Genomic DNA, 24172 nt, shown 5'->3' with positions numbered 1-24172 from the left:
TCAGATTTCTCTTTCACACTTCCTAAAATATAACAACTCTATATCCTCACCTCCTACCTCCTCAGCATATCATCCTACTCCTCATCCCGGGTCTTTGTCCACCATCAGAAATGGTAAACCCTTCTATAAACCTACTGAGTATATTGTAGATAATAATTGAATTCACCATTTCTGTATATTGTGACCAAATTGTAAATGTCTTAATAGCAAACATTTGTTTTTAGGGTATATACTGTTTATATTGGGATCTGATAACATTGTCCTTCACCTCAAAGGAGAGGTATTGGATCACTACAGGGCACTATAAGCCTACAGGGTAAAAACAGTAACCCCTCAGATCCACAGTGCAAGAAGGGAAGACACACAAGCAATATGAAAAGACAAGGGAAGAAAGTGCCCCAAACATATCAAGATACCACATTATTAGAATTCATGGCCAGCAGAGCAGAAGAAATGACCGAGAAGGAGTTCAGGATGTTCATGATTAAAATGTTATGCAAATTAAAGGATGATATAAGAGAGCAAATATAGGCAGCAAAAGACCATTTTGACAAAGAGCTACATAAACAAATACAGGAAGCAAAAGATTACTTCAATAAAAAAAGTAAACAAACAGAAATCCTTGAACTGAAAGAAACAATAAACCAAATTAAAAGTTCAATTGAAAGCATCACCAACAGATTAGACCATTTGGAAGACAGGACCTCAGACAATGAAGACAAAATATATAATCTTGAAAAGAATGTAGACAACATAGTAAAAATGGTAAGAAACCATGAGCAGAATATTCAAGAAATATGGGACAGCATAAAAAGACCACATTTAAGAGTTATTGGGGGGCTGGGGATGTGGCTCAAGCGGTAGCGCGCTCGCCTGGCATGCGTGCGGCCTGGGTTCGATCCTCAGCACCACATACCAACAAAGATGTTGTGTCCGCCGAGAACTAAAAAATAAATATTAAAAATTCTCTCTCTCTCTCTCTCTCTCTCTCTCTCTCTCTCCTCTCTCACTCTCTCTTTAAAAAAAAAAAAAAAAAGAGTTATTGGGGGCTGGGGATGTGGCTCAAGGGGTAGCGCACTCGCCTGGCATGCGTGCAGCCCTGGTTCGATCCTCAGCACCACATACCAACAAAGATGTTGTGTCTGCCAAGAACTAAAATAAATAAATAAATAAATATTTTTTTAAGGGCTGGGGATGTGGCTCAAGCGGTAGCGCGTTCGACTGGCATGCGTGCGGCCTGTGTTCGATCCTCAGCACCACATACCAACAAAGATGTTGTGTCTGCCGAGAACTAAAAAATAAATATTAAAAATTCTCTCTCTCTCTCTCTCCTCTCTCTTTAAAAAAATATATATATTTTTTTAAAAAGAGAGTTATTGGGATAGAGGAAGGAATAGAGTTCCAAACCAAAGGAATGAGCAATCTATTCAATGAAATAATATAGAAAATTTTCCAAACATGAAGAATGAATTGGAAAACCAAATTCAAGAGGCTACAGGACACCAAATGTACAAAAATCACAACAGATCCACACTAAGGCACATTATAATGAAAATACCTAACATACAGAATAAGGAGAGAATATTAAAAGCCATAAGAGAAAGGAATCAGATTACATTACAAGTTCTGAAAGAAAATGGATGCCAACCAATTATATTCAGCAAAATTAAGCTTTAGATTTGATGATGAAATAAAAACCTTCCATGATAAACAAAAGTTAAAAGAATTTACAACTCAAAAGCCTGCACTATAGAATATCCTTGGCAAAATATTCCGTGAAGAAGGACTGAAAAACAACAATGAAAATCAGCAAAGAGAGATATTACACTAAAGGAAAAACTAATTAAAGGAGAAACCAAGTCAAGTTAAATACCAAAAATAAACAAAACTGGCTGGGAGTACAAATCATGTCTTAATAATAACCCTGAATGTTAATGGCCTAAACTCACCAATTAGAAGACACAGACTGGCAGATTGGATTAAAAAATAGACCCAATAATATATGCTGCCTCCAAGAGACTCATCTCATAGGAAAAGACATCCACAGACTGAAGGTGAAAGGATGGGAAAAATCATACCACTCACATGGACTGCAGAAGCAAGCAGGGGTTTCCATCCTCATATCAAATAAAGTAGACTTCAAGCCAAAGTTAATCAAAAAGGATAAAGAAGGAGATTTCATACTGCTTAAGGGAACCATTCATTAACAAGACATAACAATAATAAATTTATATGCCCCAAACAATGGAGCATTGATGTCTATATTCATCAAACAAACTCTTCTCAGGTTCAAGAGTCAAATAGGCCACAACACAATAATTCTGGGTGATTTTAACACACCTCTTTCACCACTGGATAGATCATCCAAACAAAAGCTGAACAAAGAAACTACTGAACTCAATAATACAATCAATAACTTAAGACCTTAACTGACATATATAGAATATTACATCCTTCAATGAATCAATACACTTTCTTCTCAGTAACACATGGATCCTTCTCTAAAATAGACCATATATTATGCCACAAAGCAACCTTAGCAAATATAAAAAAGTAGAGATACTACTACTCTGCATTCTATCAGATCATAAAGGAATGTAATTAGAAATCAATGATAAAGTAAAAAATAAAAGTTATTCCAATACCTGGAGACTAAATAATATGCTACTAAATGAACAATGGATTGCAAAACACATTAAAGAGGAGATTAAAAAATTCTAAAGGTGAATGAGAACACAGATACAACATATTGAAATCTCTGGGACACTATAAAAGCAGTGCTAAGAGAAAAGTTCATTGCATGGAGTTCATTCCTTAAAAGAAGAAAAAGCCAACAAATAACATTACATCTCAAAGCCCTAGAAAAAAGAAAAATCAACATCAAAAGCAGTAGAAGACAGGAAATAATTAAAATCAAGCTGAAATCAATGAAATTGATACAAAAGAAACAACTGAAAAAACTGACTAAACAAAAAAGTTGGTTCTTTGAAAAAATAAATAAAATTGACAAACCTTAGCCATGCTAATGAAGAGAAGGAGAAAACTCAAATTACTAACATATGTGATGAAAAAGGAAATATGACAACAGACACTACAGAAATACAGAAGATAATTAGAAATTATTTTGAAAACTTGTACTCCAATAAAATAGAAAATATCAAAGGCATTGACAAATTTCTAGAGTCATATGATTTGCCCAAATTGAATCAGGATGAGATACACAATTTAAACAGATCAATTTCAAGTGATGAAATAGAAGATGCCATCAGAAGCCTACCAAACAAGAAAAGCCCAGGACCAGATGGAAACACAGCCGAGTTCTACAAGACCTTTAAAGAAAAACTAGTACTAATACTCTTCAATTTATTTCAGGAAACAAAGACGGAGCACTTCCAAACTCATTCTATGAGGCCAATATCACCCTGATTCCAAAACCAGGCAAAGACACATCAAAGAAAGAAAACTTCAAAAAAAAAAAAAAAAAGAAAGAAAAAAGAAAACTTTAGAAAAATAAGAGACCCAGAATAGCTAAAGCAATCCTTAGCAAGAAGACTGAAGCAGGTGGCATCATTATACCAGACCTTAAACTATACTACACAGCAATAGTAACAAAAACAGCATGGTATTGGCACCAAAACAGACTGATAGACCAATGGTACAGAATACAGGACACAGAGACTAACCCACATAATTATAGTTATCTTATATTAGACAAAGGTGCCAAAAACATACATTGGAGAAAAGACAAATGGTGCTGGGAAAACTGGAAATCCATGTGCAACAAAATGAAATTAAACCCCTATCTCTCACCATGCACAAAACTCAACTCAAAGTGGATCAAGGACCTAGGAATTAAACCAGAGGTCCTGCATCTAATAGAAGAAAAAGTGGGCCCAAATCTCCATCATATCGGATTAGTCCCCTACTTCCTTAATAAGACTCCTATAGCGCAAGAATTAATAAATGGGATGGATTCAAACTAAAAAGCTTCTTCTCAGCAAAAGAAACAATCAATGAGGTGAATAGAGAGCCTAAAGCTTGGGAGCAAATTTTTACCACGTGCACATCAGATAGAGCACTAATCTCTAGGGTATACAAAGAACTCAAAAGCTAAACACCAGGGGCTGGGGTTGTGGCTCAGTGGTAGTGCGCTTGCCTAGCATGCATGAGGCGCTGAGTTCGATTCTCAGCACCACATACAAATAAATAAAATAAAGGTCCATCAATAAATAAAAAATATTTTTTTAAAAAAGATAAATACCAAAAAAATACCACACATAACCCAATCAATAAATGGGCCAAGGAACTGAACAGACACTTCTCAGAAGGTGATATACAATCAATCAACAAATATATGAAAAAATGTTCAACATCTCTAGCAACTAGAGAAATGCAAATCAAAACTACTCTAAGATTTCATCTCACTCCAGTCAGAATGGCAGCTATTAAGAATACAAACAACAATAAGTGTTGGCGAGGATGTGGGGAAAAGGCACACTCATACATTGCTGATGAGATTGCAAAAGGGTGCAGCCAATGTGTAAAGCAGTATGGAGATTCCTTGGAAAATTTGGAATGAAACCACCTTTTGACCCACCTATCCCACTCCTTGGTCTTTACCTAAAGAACTAAAACAGCATACTACAGGGACACAGCCACATCAATGTTTATTACAGCACAATTCACAATAGTTAAACTGTGGAACCAACCTAGATGCCCTTCAGTAGATGAATGGATAAAGAAAATGTTGTGTGTGTGTGTGTGTGTGTGTGTGTGTGTGTATACACACACACAAACTCAATGGAATATTTCTCAGCAATAAAAGAGAATAAAATCATGGCATTTGCTGGAGAATATAATGTTAAGTGAAGTTAGCCAATCCCAAAAATCCAAATACCAAATGTTTTCTCTACTATAAGGAGGCTCATTCATAGTGGGGTTGGAAGGGGGAGCGTGGGTAGATCAGATAAACTCTAGATAGGGTAAAGGGGAGGGAGAGGAGGGGAGAGTCCAAGGGAGTAAAAAAGATGGTGGAATGAAATGACATCATTACCCTAAGTACACGTATGAAGACACGAATGGTGTGAATATACTTTGCATACAACCAGAGATATGAAAAGTTGTGCTCTATATATGTAATATGAATTGTAATGTATTCTGTTGTCATATATAACAAATTAAAATAAAAAATTTTAAAAAGAGACAAATACTTTTATCGCCTTCCAATACTGCCCATTACCTTTCTTGCTAAGAAAAATAAATACATGTGTGTGTGTGTGGTCATGAAGGAGCATTCTGCTGGGGCAGCAGGCTGTAACCACTGAACACCAAATGATGCTCAGGATAGCCGGGAGGTCGGCTGTGACTCTTTGGCTCAACTATTGGACAAGAGAAAGTTTCAAGTTGATGACCTACATTCCTCTCTAGTCTAGGATAGGCTTCTCAAACTTCAAAGTCCTTAAGAATCATCTGAAGATCTTGTTAAATGCAGATTCTACTTTAGTGGGGCTGAGGTGAGATTGATTACATTTCTAGCAAGCTCCCAGGTGATGTTAATGGTGTTGGTCCTGGGAATGCTCTTTGAGTTAAAAAGCTCTATAAAAGTAGTTTTTAAATTCTGCTGCATAATAGAGTCACTGGAGAACTCTCGAAAATCCCTTGCTTGGGGTTGAGAGTTTAGCTCAGGGGCAGAGTGTTTTCCTAGGATGCACAAGGCCCTGATGTGGCCCTCAGTCCTGGGTGGGAAAAAATCCCCTTGCCTGAGAGCTAGGATTGTTGCTCAGTGGTACAGCATTTGCTTAGTATGTGGAAGGCCCTAGGCTCAATCTCCAGAGCATGTGACATGGGTGCCTAGACTTACAGACACACATCCCTTGCCTGGGCCATAACCTATGTCCAATTAAACCAGAAAATCAGAATCTCAGAGAAAGAGTCCCACATGATTCCCATCCTCCCCACCCACCATGCCACAAGATGGTTTATTCTATCTTACAGAACACTGCTTATGAGTACCACATTACCACTTTAAGTTATCAGTTAACAAAGGCTGCTAATGACCGTTATTATCAAGTTAGATAAAAGATGCCTGGTAAGCCAGGCAAATTATTACAACACAGTACTTTGTTTTGAAATATATAGGTCATCTTGCATCACACACAAGGAGGGTAACCCAATCCAAGGAGAACACAGACACCTGATTTCTGAAGAATGGAAAGGTAAAGAGGCTCCCAAAATGCATCCCTAGAAACATGGGGTTAAATCATACATGCAAGAGGAATATTCATGGAGCCTATGCCACAGAATCTTAGACTGTCAGTAATAGAATGATGTGAATTTCCTGAGCCTCTGCCAGTAATGTCTTCCATGTGGAAGGCCCTATTATAATGTGTACACTATACACATTATAATCATCACCACAAAATAATTATGAGGATAACAATGATAGCTTACATTTGTATAATTCACAAGACATAGCACCTGCTTTCTTATTTAATCCTTTGTTGGCTCCTTCATTTGGAGATCTGCACAGCTACAGGCCTAAGCCATGGCTCTCAAGGGAACTTTTCTTCACTCCAGTCCAGGCTGCCATTCCTCCCATAGAAGGTTAGTCTTCCATTGATAGTACTGGAAATTGGCTCATGGTCTCTATGTTTCCCTGAATGTTTACTGGGTCTGTCTTTTTTTTAAAATATATATTTTTTTAGCTGTAGATGGTCACAGTACCTTTATTTTATTTGTTTTTTATATGGGGGATCGAACCCAGTGCCTCACACATACTAGGCAAGCGCTCTACCACTGAGCCACAGCCCCGGCCCATACTAGGTCTGTCTTTAATGTGGGATTCTCCTGGCAGCTAAGAAGGTGAAACATAGATACCATGAACCAGGCTCCAGTACTATCAATGGAAGACAGACCTTCTATGGGAGAAATGGCAGCCTGGACTGGAGTGAAGGAAAGTACCCTCGACAGCCATGGGCAGATTTCCAAATGAAGGAGCCAACAAAGGATTCTTCCTAGGAATTTATTGATTTTGAGACCCCAAATTTCACCTTTGCTCCCCACTCTGATGGCAGCAGTATATTTTTGGTAATGGGCTTCCATAATATCAAATGTTCTGCTAAGAGAGTATCATTTCCCCTTCCATTCTGATGATGCAAATAAGGTGGATGTAGTGGTGCACACTGTAATCCCAGTGACTCTAAAGGCTGAGTGAGGAAGGAGAATTGCAAATTCTTTGGAGGCCAGCCTCAGCATCTTAGTGAGATTCAGTCTCAAAATAAAAAAATAGAAATGGCTGGGGATGTGGCTCAGTGGTGGAGAGCTCTTGGGTTCAATCTCCAGTATAAATAAATAAATAACCCTAATGATGCAAAAACCCTGATGTCTGGGGCAATTTGAGAGATGCCACTGTTGCATGAATTCACTGATCTCCTGGTCCCTGAGGGTGTTTTTCTGCTACCTCATATAAAAAAGTTGAATGAAATTGGGTACAGCAATTAGCAGTGCAGAAGCACACCTTTTTTAAAATTTTTTTTTAGTTGGAGATGGACACACAATATCTTTATTTATTTGTATGTGGTGCTAAGGATCAAACCCAATGCCTTATACATGCCAGGCAAGTGTGCTACTGCTGAGCTACAACCCGAGCCCCAGAAGCACACCAATAACAACAACTTGGGAGGCTGAGACAGGAAGATCGCAAGGTCAAGGGCAGCCTCAGCAACTTAGGGAGACCCTGTCTCAAAATTAATAAGTAGAAAAGACTGGGGATGTAGCTCAGTGGTTGAGTGCCCTTGGGTTCAATTCCCAGCACCAAAGAAAAAAGAGAAAAAAAAAGCAGTTCAGAGACAAACTGTCCCAATTCTATAAATTTTCGGGACCCAAAATCAGGAAATACAATTTGATAAATGATTCCTTGCCCCAGGCTTACAGGTATGAATGGTATGGGTTAGCTGCTAATTTATTAAAATGTGAAGCTGGTTTTGATGATTTACAAAGACAAATATTTAAAATTCAGAATTGTCCTAGAAAATCTGGGTTATCATTTCCCATATCACTCAGGAAAAAAACCAAAAAACTGAAGTGTTCTGGTTTTTACAACAGTTAACCTGTAACCAAAAAATAGAGTTACTAAGACTTTTTATAAGTGGTCTTTCAACTGACCTCCAGCAGACTGAAAACACAGCAGGCAGACATGAATGATGTGGTCAGCTAGTATAAACCCAAAGGCTAAGTCACTGGAAAAATAATCTCCACAGGAGCAGTGATGTTCTCCTGAGGCTTGCCAGTGAAGTTCTTAAGTTTTTCTTTTCTTTTTTCCAGTGCTGGAAATCAAACCTAGAACCTTGGGTTACTAGGCAAGTACTCTACCACTGAGCTATACCCCCAACCCCAGAGAGCTTCAGGAAAATGTCCTCCCCTACCAGTGTGGATTCACCATAATCTAGGTTTCCAAATTCAAAAATTGCCTATTCAAATAAATGCTGTCCAACTCAAACACAATGCCTGCAGTCAGAATAGATAACAACAGATGAAAGGACTACCTATTGGTTTATATTTAGGTCAGGTAAAAATTATTTTCATGAGCCTTTGCAGTTTAAGAAGTGGGAATAGCACACACCTTCATACTCAGAAATATCCTATTTTAAAAAACATATTAACACAAATGATAACATTCATTGGGTTGATTGAATATAAACAAATGATTAAATATAGCTTTTATTCTTAAATGAAAACCCTGAAGGCTAAGAGTAAGTGCTCCTTTACAGGACTAAGCTGCCTGACTTATCTACTGGCCTGAGTATTTCCCTAGGTCTAAACTGAAGTCTACTTACTCCTTTTTGCAGATTCAGAAGTATCCCTGGTTATATGTTGCTGAATTTGAGATTGACCCCATTTTGCTTTAAAATAAAAGCTTAGCCTGGATTCCTTAGAAAAAGCAGATGTCGGGCTCCTTGTTTCCACCAATGAAGCTGGAATGAGGTAGCTGTCTGTCTGCCTCTTTCATGGGCTGAGCCGATGAACCTCTCCCAACTTCTGGGGGGGGGGGTGAGGATTCAGTTATTCATCCCAAGAATACATACAAAATTCCCATTATGTGTGGGGCACTGTTAGAGAGGACAAGAGAGAAGAAAAGGACAAGAAAAGGAGGAAAAGGAGGAGGCAGAAAAGCAGATTCTTTGCTTTCCATGATTTTGCAGGTTCCTAGAAGAAATGAGTATTCACATAGAAAAGGTGAATAGAAAATAGAAAACAAGATGGACCATGATAAAAGCCAAAAGAGAAGGAGAATCCAATTCCTGGGAAATATGATTAAAGACACTTCCAAGTGCGTGCAACTGGGGACGGGAGAGAAAAGGAATTAGGGATGACTTTATGGAGAGGGTCTCCAAGAGTGAGTATTCAGGACTGGGGAATACAGCTCAGTGGTAAAGCACTTGCCTAGCATTCTCAGGGCCATGAGTTTGATCCCTAGGGTCATAAATAAATAAATAAATAAATTCAAAGGACACCAGGATTTCACCCTATAGAGATGGGACAAAGACATTCCAAACAAAAATTCAGGAGCAAAAGTCAATGCTAGAAAGTACACGCTGTGTTCAAGAAACAGCAAGATCTTATCTGAATGGGACAAGGGCTACAGCAAAGGGATCAGTGAAGGAACCAGGCTGCAGAGGACTGGGCCAGGTCACATAGCGCCATGGGTTCTACACAGAACAAGGAGGTCATACTTGATTTGGTAAACACTGGTTAACTCATGAAGATTTTTTAAGCAGATAACCCTAGCAGGAGTGGAAGAGCTGCAGTGAAGGGGAAAAAGAATGAAGGCAAGTTCAGTTTGAACTTAGTTTTGCAGGCTGCTGCAAAAATTCAGGTAAGAAATCCTAAGAGCCTGAATTAGGACTGGGTATGAGATTAAAATGTCCTTGGGAAACATTCAAAAATAGAGATGAGCTTTACCATGTAAACTAGTACTACCAGTCTTATCTTAATTGAAATTAAAAGACTTTAAATGTGAGCATCTGGAAGTGCCTATTAGTCAAACATTAAGCCACCACCATCTAACCAGGCCTTGAAATGTCCTGTGCTAGGTAAATACGTCCAAAGATCCTGAGCTGGACAAACAAAATACAGGTCAAGTGATCCTATGTTGAGTAAATGTTTGAGCTAGGATGAAATAAAGTACAGATATTCCTGTAAACAACTATGAGGAAAGTGGGCAGAATTTGTTAAATAAATGAAAGGCCAACAAAGACAATCTCAAAGTCAGAAGTCAGAGGACAAACCCACTCCTCTGCGGGGAGAGGGGTCCCCATTTCAGATGTCCAGTGAAAGAAGAAAGGCACCAAAGACCCTACAATGAGCCAGGGGTTGAGGGTTGTAATCACTTCTGCTCTGTGATCTCCCCAACTAAATAACCAACCCAGAAGTTTCTCCGCAGCTCTCAGTCTCTCTGTAGTATCCGCTGGAGATCTTGAAGTTCATTACAAACTTGTCCCATCCATAAAGAAGCAAGTAACAAAACTCAGAAACAGAATGAAAGGATTTTCTTTCTTTTTGGGGGGAGTACTAGGGATTGGACCCAGGGTGCTCCACCATTGAGCTACCTCTCCAACCCTTTTGTTGTTTATTTTGAGATAGGGTCTCTTTAAGTGGCCAAGGCTGGCCTTGAACTCCTTTTCCTCAGCCTCTGAGTCACTGGAATACCTTCTTAAAAGAAATAATAAAAATCTAAGTTATTGGGCTGAGGATGTAGCTCAGTGGAAAAGTGTTTAGCTAGTATGTTCAAGGGCCTGGCTTCTATCCCCAACACTATAAAAAGAAAACAAAGTTATTTTCTGGGCCAAAGAAAATCCAGTACTTACTTCAAATAAAATATAGGACCTACCAAACTCCTGAGTAAATCCAGCTCCACTACTTAATAACCATGACCTTGCTGAGCTTCCATTTCCTATCCACCCAACTCACAGAATTCTTAGTGAAATGGGCACATGTAAGGTATCTAGTGCAGTACTGGGTCACATTTGGCCTTCATTGTCAGTCCCTTTCACCAGAAGATGACTTTAATTATATCACTTGATCCCAGGAGATTGCCTCAAACCACCACTACTTTCCCTCCCAGCCAGTTTTCTAAATCCTCCAGACTAGATGCTATTGAGTTAGTCCCTTGTCTTCCTATTCTGCATCCCCCCCTTCCAACACCCCACTAAAAACTGTCACTATCAGATATGTGATGAAATGCTTAAGAATATGCACCACGTTCTCAGGCACATAAATTTGAATCCTAGTTCTGCCTCAGACTAGCTGCTGATCTTAAAGTCACCTGACCTCTCTGGTGATAATAACCCTGCTTATCTTCCAAGGTGGTGAAATTTATAGGAGTTCTGCCTATTAGATGTTAAGCACACTGCCTAGCCTACAAAAAGAACTCAATAAATGCCAGTGATTGCTACTATTATTCCATTAGTTCTTTTTCCGATGTGTCCAATCTCCACTTCCTTTATTATTCATATCTTAGCCTGACCCTCATCATTGTATACCTTATAACTAGCTAGCTTCCTGGCTGCTCTCTGTCTCTACCCTCTTCCCACTCTTTGTGTGTTTATGTGTGTGCATGCGTGCATGTGTGTGTTACTAGGGATTGAGCCCATAGTTGTGCTATCACTGAGCTACATCCCCAACCCTTTTTATTTTTTATTTTGAGATAGGGTCTTACTAATTTGTTGAGGCTGCCATTGAACCTACATTCCTCCTGCCTCAGCCTCCCAAGTAGCTGGGAGTAGCTAGGAGTACCAGTATACACCACCTTGCCCAGCTAGGCTCTCCCTACTCTAATCAAACCTATATCCTGGTTGCAAAACTCAGCTTCCTCCTATGGCCACTGGTTCAAGAACTTGCTGAGGCCAACTACTTTCAGTCCAAATCTCCATCTACCCTTCCCCCAAATCCCTACCACTTCCTAAAAACACATTTTCCACTCCCATCAGCCAGGCCTTCTCACTGTCGTCTGAAGGAAGACACTATGCTGGTTCCCTCTCTTTAAATCCTTGGCTTAAGACAACCCTTCTCAGTTGCCTCAGCCTCCTCCCTGCCCTATGACTTTCCAAATACTACTTCATCCTGCAACCTTTCCTCACTTTTCATGTCATCTGTAAAGATTTCTCTGATCTAACCTCTCCCTTCTCCTCTCCACACTCTTAACCCCTGAAGTTCTGGTCAATGCAAAAGCAGTTATATTCCCTGGGCCCTGAAATTGTCCTAATGGCACAGGTAGACCTGGAGTAAATATTTGGTAATCACATCCTGTCAAGTTAAGGCCAAATGGAGACACAGTAGTTGAATGGCATGCTAGGATTTTGGAAATTACTAGCAACACAGGAAACAAACAGTAACTATTATAAAGAGTTCAAATTTGGAATTACTCTTAAGAGAGTCCAGAATTTGGGGCTGGTGATGTGGCTCAAGCGGTCGCGCGCTCGCCTGGCATGCGTGCGGCCCGGGTTTGATCCTCAGCACCACATACAGACAAAGATGTTGTGTCCGCCAAATACTAAAAAAAATAAACATTAAAATTATCTCTCTCCCTCTCTCTAAAAAAAAAAAAAAGTCTAGGATGACTTTATACCATAGAAAGTCCTTTGGTATTAGCTGGTTTACTGTCTTTTATCTTGGATTCATAAAAATAACCACTTTGAAAAAATTAGATTGTTCTTTTCTAATTGCTGGAACTACCTGAATATTTGTTATATAACCTAGAAAAGATGCCAAGCAAAGGATTATATGTCAACTCCTCTCCCCATTACCTCTATCCACTTCCCAACCACTCCAAATAAACGTGTAAGTAAAAAAACTCGCTTTACTGTGCAAATGTAGCTCCAGGAATAGTCTGTTAAGCCCCTCCTATACTGAAATTTTGTAGCTACCACTGCACCCAATGTTGGCATTAAAAGGATAATGAACACCCTGTCTGCCATGGACACAGAGCAGAGGGAGGGCATCATCCTGTATATCAACTACTCCTCCACAAACATCACATTTCTCCACCTAGGAATGGTGCTTTCACCCTCTCCTTATGAGGTTCTGCATCTTACCACTGTCCCGAAGGGTCTGAGTCAAGTCTTCCACAAGAGCCACTGCCTCTTCACTATTTTCAGGTCGATGCTCTTGCAGCCAGGCCTGAATTTCCTTTGGAAGCACAGTCAACATCTGCTCCTTGGTATGTACCTCTGGCCTTAGCCAGCGTCGACAGAGTTCTCGGAGGCGACCAAGTGCACCCTGTGGTCCCCCAGCTATTGCCTCTTCCTGAGGGATGCCCTTGCCAGCATTCTGGGAAAAAGGCTCAGACTCAGGTCCATCCTCCTGCAGTACAGCTTCCTGCACCCAGGAGTCATCCTCCAGGATCATAGTGGTGACCTCCTCCTCCTGATTGTTTTCCTCTTGCGGCACCTGGACCAAAGGACTGAGAGGAGTGGTCACTGTTGGCATGTCTGCAGCCATTATCCACCTTCTAGGCTGATCACTCAGGCTTTTAAGCCTTGAACGTCAATCTTCTCTAGCCACACTTCTCTGAGAAGACACCTCCCTCCTTCAACAAAAAGACCTGCTGAGACATAAGACAGAGAACCAGAATCAGTAAGTGTCCTAAAGCAATTTAACTCATAGCAGCCCAGGTCAGGTCACCAATTGATTCTTACTGCCCCAAACCAAAAGAAGTTCCTGGCCCTCTTAAAAGAAGAATTCCTTATTCTTGAAAATATATTTCTCTATGGTAAGTAGTAAAGAAGTATCACCAGTACAAAATATACAACACTGTTCTTTCAAAACCAAAGAATAAGTATCAGAAATGCAATGTTCTAAAAAAAAAAAAAAAAAAAAAGGACTGACTTTTCCTGCCCATCAGTTCAGACTTGCTGCAGAGTAAGTGACCTTGACCTGACCTAACACACAAATTAGTCACTCGATCTCAGTGACCACCTAATAAATATAGATAATAATACTCATCCTTCTTATGGGGACATCTTAAGGATTAGCAATGGATCAGATGCTGAGGCTCTTTTAATTTAACTGAAAGGAAGGCAGTATCTCAAGCATCATTACCATATTTTTCTTGAGAGAGAGAGAATTTTTAAATATTTATTTTTTAGTTTTCAGTGGACACAACATCTTTATTTTTATGTGGTGCTGAGGATCGAACCCAGCGCCCCGCGCATGCCAGGTGAGCACGTTACCGCTTGAGCCACATCCCCAGCCCTCATTACCATATTTCTTTTGAGAATTTTAATATTTTTTTTTTTTTTTAGTTTTCGGCAGACACAACATCTTTGGTTTTTTTTTTTTTTTTTTTTGTATGTGGTGCTGAGGATTGAACCCGGGCCGCAAGCATGCCAGGCAAGCGTGCTACCACTTGAGCCACATCCCCAGCCCGTCATTACATATTTTAAAGTACATTAGTCCCTCAGATTCCTCAGAGGACTAGTTCCAGGAACCCCTGCAGATACCAAAATCTGAATGTTCAAGTCCCTTACATAAAATGGTATAGAATCTGCACATAATTTGTGCATGTCTTCCTGTATACCTTTAAATCGTCTCCAGATTACACATAATACCCAATACAATGTAAATGCTCTGCATATAGTTGTTATATGTACTGAAATGTTGACAAGAAAAAAATCTACACATGTTCAGTACAGAGTTTTTTTTTTTAAGTATTTTTGATCTTGAGGATACAGAAGGCCCACTGAAGTTTTAAAGATGTTCACATTCAGTCAAGCATGGTGGCACAGACTTGTAATCATAGTTATTTACAGGCTGAAGTAGGAGGATCACAAGTTTGAGCCCAGCCTGAGAAATACAGTGAGCCTTTCTCAAAATAAAATTTAAAAGGAGCTGGGCATGTACTTCAGTGGTAGAGAAGCTTGCCTGGTATTCATGAGCCTCGGGGTTCAATTCAATGTCCAGGGAGGGGGAAAAATGTTCATACTCTCCATCCAGTCCTGGCCCTTCACGAATTTAATTTTAAAATAACATTTTTATATGTATGAAGATTTGAAATTGGTGTCAACATACCTTATATACAAACAGAGATATGAAAAATTGTGGCATATATGTGTATTAAGAATTGTAATGCAAAAAAAGAGTACGTGTATAATGGCATAATTTGGCATGAACATACTTTACATACAGAGTTACGAAAACTTGTGCTGTAAATGGGTGTGATGCATTCCACTATTGTCATGTATGTAAAAAATAAATAAATAAATAATTTTTTAAAAATAACATCTTTTGCAAAGAGAAATTTATTTGCAAGGATACACAACCATGGCATTGTTTCTAATTGCAAAAAGTTGATAACCTTTAAACTCTAGCAGTAGGAGTGCTGGGCATAGCGGTAAAAGCCACTTGGAAGGATGAGGTAGGATTGTGAGTTAGAGGCCAGCCTGGGTAACTTAGTGAGACAATGTCTTAAAATTAAATAAAAAGAGCAGGGGAACGTAGCTCAGGGATAGAGTGGCCTGGGTTCAATCCCCAGCATCCAGCTGGTGAGGAATCCAGCAGCAGGGAAATGGTTAAAAATCAATGGCACCTCTATACAGTAGAATATATTAAAAGGTATTCTAGGAGTAACTCAGTGGTAAAGCACTTGTCTTGCATGTGCAAGACTCTGGGTTCAATCCCTAGCATCACATACATACATACATACATACATACATACATACATCTAACATGATAATAGGTGGTATTGTCTGGGAAGGGGCTCAACGGAAATTAAGCCAAAAGGCTTCACACAAGCTAGGCAAGCACTCTACCACTGAGTTACATCACCAGCCCAATATTTTTTAAAATTACACTGACAAAGATTATTAATCATTAATGATTTCAGATAATTCTCCTGATATGAAAATAACGTATAAAAAGAAAACCAGAAAGGTAAAACACCATAGACAGTAAGAACCCAATTCCCTTTAAAAATAAACACACACTAGTAAAAAGGAGGACCTGGTCAGCAACTCAATACTGAGAAACCTAGAATTACAAAGAACTAAATGAAATATTTTAAAAGCAATAAAAAACATTTCAAAAAGCATTACATCATAAAGACTCGAATAACACTCCCTGGAATTATTAAAGAAAATAATAAAAAGAAAACCTAAAAACAATAGCAACAACAAAAAGAAAAGCTAGTGGGAAAACCGAAGCTCTCAACGTGTATTTACCCAAATGACTAGATGAAATGCAAATATAACAGAATTCTTAATTGGGAACCGGGTACAATGTGCCGAGACCCCCAATTCGCCGTGTAAGCCAAGACAAGACACGCCCCCTCTGAACCTCAGTTTCCCCACTTGTACAATGAGGAGGCTGCGCAGGACGTGGTCAAACATCCCTTCCCAGTTCAAAATCCTGCGCTTCCCGCTTGGATGTGAAAGGAGCTCTGCCGGGGAGAAAAGACCCAGTCAGTTCACAGAGCCGGGCGCGTAACTCCAAGCGCCCGGCAGCGGGCACGAACAGGGCACCCACGCCCCTCCCCCAGCAGGCTGCCGCAGCTGGCTGCAGGCCCGTTATCCTCGCCGCGGGCTGTTCCCCCGTCCACGCGGCTTCAGGCCTGCCTCTCCAGCTCACCTCCCCAGAGTCCGGGTCCAGCTCAGGCGGCCGCTCCTCGCGCAAAAGCGCCCTCGGGCTCGCTCGGCCCCTCTGAACTCACCTCAGCACAAGCCCGTGGGGCACAGAGAACAATGGACGGGAGAGGCCCGCCCTCTGCCATGTTCATTGGCTGGAGAGGATGGCACCTGGGAACTCTGCTCTCCTACTGGAGGAGACAGTGGTCAGTCTATCAGCGGGAGGGAGACTGGGCCCGAGGCATTATGGGAGATGTAGTGCATCCGAAGACAACCAAATCGCCGTACGGGAGCGAGTTAGGGGTAGATAGCCTAGATGGTGCCCAAAGGCAATAGAGAAAAATCCGCGGACTGGTTGTCGGTACCCCAGTGTGGCCAAGGCTGTACCCTGAGACAAATTATTTCACTTCTCTAAGTCCTCCCTGTATTTGTCTATAAAAAGTGAAAGTTGGATGGGGGGGAAGTCCTTTTCAGCAGAGAACTGTATGGCAAGTGATGTTGGCACCGCAGACAGGCGAGTACAGACTCTGAACAGGAAAGGGATCCGTGCAGGAAACGCGACTCAACGCTCACCCTGGCTCTTCTCCCCGCAACTTGCAACTCTGCACTTGCACCCAGCTTTCGCACACCCCTTTGTTGTCACACGTGGTGATTCTACGTCGGGGGAAAGCCCCGCCCCGCCTTCACTGCCTCCTATCTTTCCGATCCTCCTTCTTGAAGCTTGCCCCATCATCACCTACCTAGTCTGAGATACCTTCCCAAGCATACCTGTTTGACAGCTCCGTTTCGTTCTTACAGAATTGCTTGTTAATTTCAGCAGTGGGTGTGTAGGAGTAAGAGTTTGACTTCTGTCTTGGTATTCCCATGGTTGGTGCTGCTGAAGAAATAATTGCCCCAACACTACATAAAAACAGTGGAAATACTTCCCGGAAACCCAAGTGGGAATCTAAGAAAGGAGAGAAACACACTCTTAATGGTCTGTAATAGAATAATTGTATGTGTTTGTACAGAGTAATTACTGGAGGCACACACAATCAAATGCTGCATTTATGTATGTTTGTTTTGGGGTATTGTGATTTGAACCCCAGGCTTGTGCATGATAGACTTGCACTCTACCACTGAGCTATATCCCTGACCCTATTAAATTTATTTTGAGACAGAATCTCCTTAAATTGCCCAGGTTGGCTTCGAACTTGTGATTATCCTGCCTCAGTCTCCTGAGTAACTGAGATTTCAGGCATTTTTCTACCATGTTCGGCTTGCTTTTAAATTTTGTTTATTTAAGAGTGTTTCATTTCTTACTAGTGACTTTAATCTTATTTTCTGTGAATTGATTACATTCTTTTCCATTTTTTAAAATCAAGTTTATTTGTAAAAGTTCTTTGTATAAAGTTACAACTATCTTATATTTGATAAAGGGGCTAAAAGCATGCAATGGAGGAAGGATAGCATCTTCAACAAATGGTGTTGGGAAAACTGGAAATCCATATGCAACAAAATGAAACTGAATCCCTTTCTCTCGCCATGCACAAAAGTTAACTCAATGGGCAGGGGATGTGGCTCAAGCGGTAGCGCGCTCGCCTGGCATGCGTGCGACCCGGGTTCGATCCTCAGCACCACATACCAACAAAGATGTTGTGTCCCCCGAGAACTAAAAAATAAATATTAAAAAAAAGTTAACTCAAAATGGATCAAGGAGCTTGATATCAAATCAGAGACTCTGCGTCTGATAGAAGAAAAAGTTGGCTCCGATCTACATATTGTGGGGTCGGGCTCCAAATTCCTTAATAGGACACCCATAGCACAAGAGTTAATAACAAGAATCAACAAATGGGACTTACTTAAACTAAAAAGTTTTTTCTCAGCAAGAGAAACAATAAGAGAGGTAAATAGGGAGCCTACATCCTGGGAACAAATTTTTACTCCTCACACTTCAGATAGAGCCCTAATATCCAGAGTATACAAAGAACTCAAAAAATTAGACAATAAGATAACAAATAACCCAATCAACAAATGGGCCAAAGACCTGAACAGACACTTCTCAGAGGAGGATATACAATCAATCAACAAGTACATGAAAAAATGCTCACCATCTCTAGCAGTCAGAGAAATGCAAATCAAAACCACCCTAAGATACCATCTCACTCCAGTTAAGATTGGGAGCCACTATGAAGTCAAACAACAACAAGTGCTGGCGAGGATGTGGAGAAAAGGGTACACTTGTACATTGCTGGTGGGACTGCAAATTGGTGCGGCCAATTTGGAAAGCAGTTTGGAGATTCCTGGGAAAGCTGGGAATGGAACCACCATTTGACCCTGCTATTGCCCTTCTCGGACTATTCCCTGAAGACCTTAAAAGAGCATGCTACAGGGATACTGCCACATCGATGTTCATAGCAGCACAATTCACAATAGCTAGACTGTGGAACCAACCCAGATGCCCTTCAATAGATGAATGGATAAAAAAATGTGGCATCTATACACAATGGAGTACTATGCAGCAATAAAAAATGACAAAATCATAGAATTTGCAGGGAAATGGATGGCACTAGAGCAGATTATGCTTAGTGAAGCTAGCCAATCCCTAAAAAACAAATACCAAATGTCTTCTTTGATATAATGAGAGCAACTATGAACAGAGCAGGGAGGAAGAGCAAGAAGAAAAGATTAACATTAAACGGAGACATGAGATGGGAGGGAAAGGGAGAGAAAAGGGAAATTGCATGGAAATGAAGGGAGAACCTCATTGCTATACAAAATTACATATAAGAGGTTGTGAGGGGAATGGGAAAATAAACAAGGAGAGAAATGAATTACAGTAGATGGGGTAGAGAGAGAAGATGGGAGGGGAGGGGAGGGGGGATAGTAGGGGACAGGAAAGGTAGCAGAATACAACAATTACTAATAGGGCATTATGTAAAATTGTGGATGTGTAACCGACGTGATTCTGCAATCTGCATTTGGGGTAAAATTGGGGGTTCATAACCCACTTCAATCTAATGTATGAAATATGATATGTCAAGAGCTTTGTAATGTTGTGAACAACCAATAAAAAAAAAGAAAAAAAAAGTTCTTTGTATAATAAGAAAAGTATTCCTTTGCTGCAGAAGTTGCTGCTATTTTTCTCAGTTTGCTGTTTACTTTCTGGTGGTTTATTAAATTTAGAAATTTGAATTTTTCACCAGACATAGTTGTGCATGTATGGCTGTAATCCCAGCTACTCAGGAGGCTGAGGCAGGAGGATCGCAAGTTTATGGCCAGCTTCAGCAATTTAACAAGTCCTGTCTCAAAAGTTAAAGGGGGGGAAGGGGGTGTTAGGGTGGCAAAGAATCCCCAGAACAGAAGAAAAAGAAGGAGGAGGTCGAGGAGAAAGAAAGAAAGAGAGAGAGAGGCAGGGAGGGAGGAAGGGAGGGAGGGAGGAAGGAAGGAAGGAAGGAACTCAAAAAAGAAAAAAATAAATTTTTTAAAAAATTTTTCATGTGGTCAAATTTGTTAATCTTGTTTTTTTTTTTATAGATTCTGAGTTTTGTGTTAGTCCTCTGCCCCACTCCAAAGATCATTTGAAATTCACATGTTTTTCACTAATTAACCTTCTTAATTAATTCAAATACAAAGATGCAAAGTAACATTCAGCTTTGCCATTGGGTGACTGGATTGAATCCCGCCACCAATAGCTAGCTACACCCTAGTAGTATCTTAATTTATTAGCTCAACCTGACCACAAGCAAACAGCACCACCTCCAGGCCACACTGAGAAGTCTACACTAAGGTTTCCTGGAAGCAAATTCCTGGCCAACATTTATTCTAGTTGTCAGCATTCCTAGGAGATCTGAAAAATGATTAAGGATGATGACTTTGGGGGAAGACCTTGAATTAACAAAGATTTGTATCTCCAATTTTCTATCCTTAAGAGCAATGAACTTCACGCAAAAGGCAAACGATTTGAGGGGATAGGGAGATGCACAGCTGAAAATTTCCAGCAGCCCAAGTCCATTTATCTCTGCTCCCATCCCAAGTCAACCATTGGCCATAAGAACAGGCACTAACTCACCACAGGAGAGTCCTAAAGCCAGATGTCTCTGCTCTGGGCCTGATTTTCTGGGAAGCTGGTCCTGGCCAATGTCAACTGTCCGAGGTAACAGAGAGCAAGCCGTGTTTCAGACAAATTCTTGGCATAATGATCCAATTGAGAAGGGCTCTGGTACCCAAGCCAGTTACCAAGACTAGCTCAGAACTGTAGGGCAATCCCAGAAACTCAGCCAAGTTCAGGGTTTCTTCTCCAAGTAATTTCTTTCTATATTGGCCAAATCAAAGAAGCTCTGTCCTAGCAAGGGAAATTCTTGGTTAAAGCTTCAGAAAACTACTCTGGCTAATTTAAGCAAAAGGGACTTGATGAATGACTGTCAAGAAATTCATAGGGGGGCTGGGGATGTGGCTCAAGCGGTAGCGCGCTCGCCTGGCATGCGTGCAGCCCGGGTTCGATCCTCAGCACCACATACCAACAAAGATGTTGTGTCCGCCGAAAACTAAAAAATAAATATTAAAAAAATTCTCTCTCTCTCTCTCTCTCTCTCTCTCTCTCTCTCTCTCTCCTCTCTCACTCTCTCTTTTAAAAAATTAAAAAAAAATTCATAGGTTGGATGGAAGCTGAAAGATCCAGCTTGAGAATAGTTGGGAACTATGAAACAAAGTATAAGGCCCTAAGAACCACACCAACAACCTCTTATCATAAACAGTCCATCCTGCCCACATTAGGAACCCTGGTGATACTATAGCCATTTCTGTTTTTCTGTCTTCCTCATTCTGATTTCGAAATGCAAAGAAAGAGCATTTTAAGTTTTCTATTTCAGTTTGGCACCTAACTTTCCTTACTAAATCACAAAAAGACAGATTCTCCATTCCAGAGACTAAAGGCCAATTCAGAAAAACTGGACAGGCAAAAATTATGTGTGCCACTACTTATCTTTAGATGCCAAAGGGATGTTGCCCCAAGAAATGCCCAGCCTAAGACTTTCCAGACCCTTTGCTCAATCAGAATTGATAGAGATGATGACTGTAGGAATGGGGAGAACCTGCTTTCCCTAATATCTGATCATCTTCAGGGCCAATGATCCTAAGCAGGCATTGAAGTAGAGAGGGCTTTGGGCCCTGAGGGTGCAAGTACCTGTTTCTACGTAAGACCTCTATCATCATTTCTTAATACAATCTACTTCTTCAATTTCAGAGCAGGAAAAAAGTCTCTTCTGATTGTACACAGTAGGATATCTCATTTTTGCTGGTTAGGCCATAGACCCTGGACCACTTAATGTGACTGGGGAAAGACTAAATGAACAATCTGGAAAAAGTGGTTAGACTGGCTTAAAGAAAAGAGCCTCTTATCATATGAAGGCCCCGACAGAAAGAGGAAACTGGAGAATGGGATCAGGGAAATATTTATTTTAAAGAGGGAAGAGTGAAATTCAGTCCAAGAAAATATCACTGAACGATTGTGAAATTAAGTATCACATGACATATACCCATGTAAAAATAATAACTTTTTTTAAGAGTGAAATTTTTTCCATTCCCCAAGGTCAGTATGTTTTCCTGCTTTTTCTTAATGGTTTGCATTTAGTGCGACTGAGGAAGGGCCTTTAGGCTTTGGGCCTTTGGACCTGTGTTGCTCCTTGGGGGCTGCTGGCTTTTCTCTTAGTTGTCTTATGTTGGCCTGTGCTTCTCCGGGACTGGACACCCTAGGCCCTGTTCCAGCCCCCTTCGTGCCAAGAAGAGGGAGGAGAATGCATTTACAACCTCTGGCCAGTTCCCATGCCCTATTCTGAACTGCTCTATTCAAGGATATTTGTGGGAAGACATAAGTGTGTTCTGGTCTGCACAAAATGCCTCAAAAGCAGCCCCCGGTGGGGTGGTCCTTGCCAAGACACAGAGACAAGAGTGGAATCAGGGGTGTCTTGGGACAAAGTGTGCTCTAGAGGGAATTTATCTCCATAATCTGCAATGGCCCTATTACAAGTAAAAACTAGTTATAAAGACAGGAAGAAAAAGGAAAAGTGGAATTTTTAAATACATAGGTATAGTCCCTACATTGTTTAGTAAATAGGAAGAAAATTATGCCTAGAATAGTCTGTTAGCCATTGAAAAGGAAAGGAAAAACTATATATTGCAACCTTCAGCAAAAGCAATGAACTTGGCAAACCAAAGGCAACTTTCAGACAAGTTCTCTAACCAGATTGTCAAACCAGACTGCTGCTTCTAAGCCATTACTATTACAAATATTAAAGCTGCTAATCACGAGAACCATGTGATTTACTAAGCCACATGGCCTGGGAAATTGAAACCTCCTCAAGGAATTGTTTCGTGTCAAAGACTATTCCCCTAATGGGCTTTTACGACTACTATTTGTTTCACACACACTCACACAAGCAACTTGAATTTTCTTTTAATTATAAAACAGATGCACTCAGAAATCAGGAATAAAATAACAATAATTTAGAATACACAAAATAAAAAAATATTTGTACCACATCAAAGGCCATAAATGAAATCAAAAGCAAAATTTAAAAATAGGAAAAATATGCACAACACATGTAACAAAGGGCTACTTCCTAATTGACTATGACTTTATATAAATGAGCATGAAAAAGATCAAAAGTTGGACAGAAAAAAAATAGATAAAGTATAATGATAACAAAGTCACAGGGATGGGGTTGTGGCTCAGTGGTAGGGCACTTACTTGCCTGGCATGTGTGAGGTGCTGGGTTCAATTCTCAGCACTGCATATAAATAAATGAATAAAATAAACATCCATCAACATCTAAAAAAATAATAACAAAGTCACAACGAGAGAGGAAAAAAGGGCTCACCTCACTAATAATTTTTATTTTATTATTTTTAAAAAATTATTTATTTATTTACTTAGGTACTGGGGATTGAACCCAGAGGCACTTTGCCACTAAGCTACATCCCCAGTGCTTTTTATTTTTTATTTTGAGGTAAGGTCTCTCTAAATTTCTTAGGGCCGTGCCAGATTGCCGAAGCTGGCCCTGCACTTGCAATCCTTCTCTCTCAATCCCTCTATTACTGGGATTAAAGGCATTCACCACCATGCCTGGCCTCACTAATTAATGCACCAAGTGTAGTGGTATACACCTGTAATCCCAGTGGCTCGGGAGGCTGAGGCAAGAGGATTGTGAGTTCAGAGCCATTCTCAGCAATTTAGTAAAAGGCCTTAAGGAACTTAGCAAGACCCTGTCACAAAACAAAATATAAAAAAGGGCTGGGAATGTGACTCAGTGTTTAAGCACCCTTGGATTCAATCTTCTGTATAAATAAATAAAAGTGTGATAGTACACAGTGGAGTTAATAGGAAGATAATTCACTCTCATACTGTCAGTGATACTATAAATGAGTAGTCATTTTGATGGGCAATTCTATTGCCAAGAATATATCTTATAATCATAAAAATATGCCAACATGTTTACAAGAATGTTTATTATAGCAGTACTTACAACAAATAGAATAAAAATAAATTAAATGTTCATAGACAAAAGCCTAGTTAAAAA

At 40.1% G+C, this 24172-nt stretch overlaps 2 protein-coding genes across 5 annotated transcripts in view; one reads left to right on the top strand and one right to left on the bottom strand.

Annotated features, from left to right (window-relative positions):
• ZSCAN2 (zinc finger and SCAN domain containing 2) overlaps positions 1–16739 on the bottom strand; it is a 45815-nt gene extending 29076 nt beyond the window's left edge. For 3 of the 4 annotated variants that reach the window (XR_014021574.1, XR_014021575.1, XM_081290870.1), the window contains exons 1-2: positions 16621–16739; positions 13092–13600 (exon numbers count right to left, since the gene is read on the bottom strand). Coding sequence is in view for 2 of the 4 variants with exons in the window: in XM_081290870.1 (XP_081146996.1) it covers positions 13092–13497 (406 nt within the window). In the remaining 2 variants the exon portion in view is untranslated. Of the gene's footprint in view, positions 1–13091; positions 13604–16620 lie in introns of all 4 variants that reach the window. The other variant, XM_081290871.1, reaches the window with a different exon arrangement.
• The window catches only part of ZNF774 (zinc finger protein 774), a 286859-nt gene that overhangs the window by 219916 nt on the left and 42771 nt on the right, over positions 1–24172 (top strand). The window lies entirely within an intron of this gene.

Source organism: Spermophilus citellus, assembly GCF_964194105.1.
Source record: "Spermophilus citellus genome assembly, chromosome: 4".
NCBI lineage: Eukaryota > Metazoa > Chordata > Mammalia > Rodentia > Sciuridae > Spermophilus > Spermophilus citellus.
Note: the sequence above shows the minus strand (reverse complement) of the source record. Positions and strands in the feature narration are given on the sequence as shown.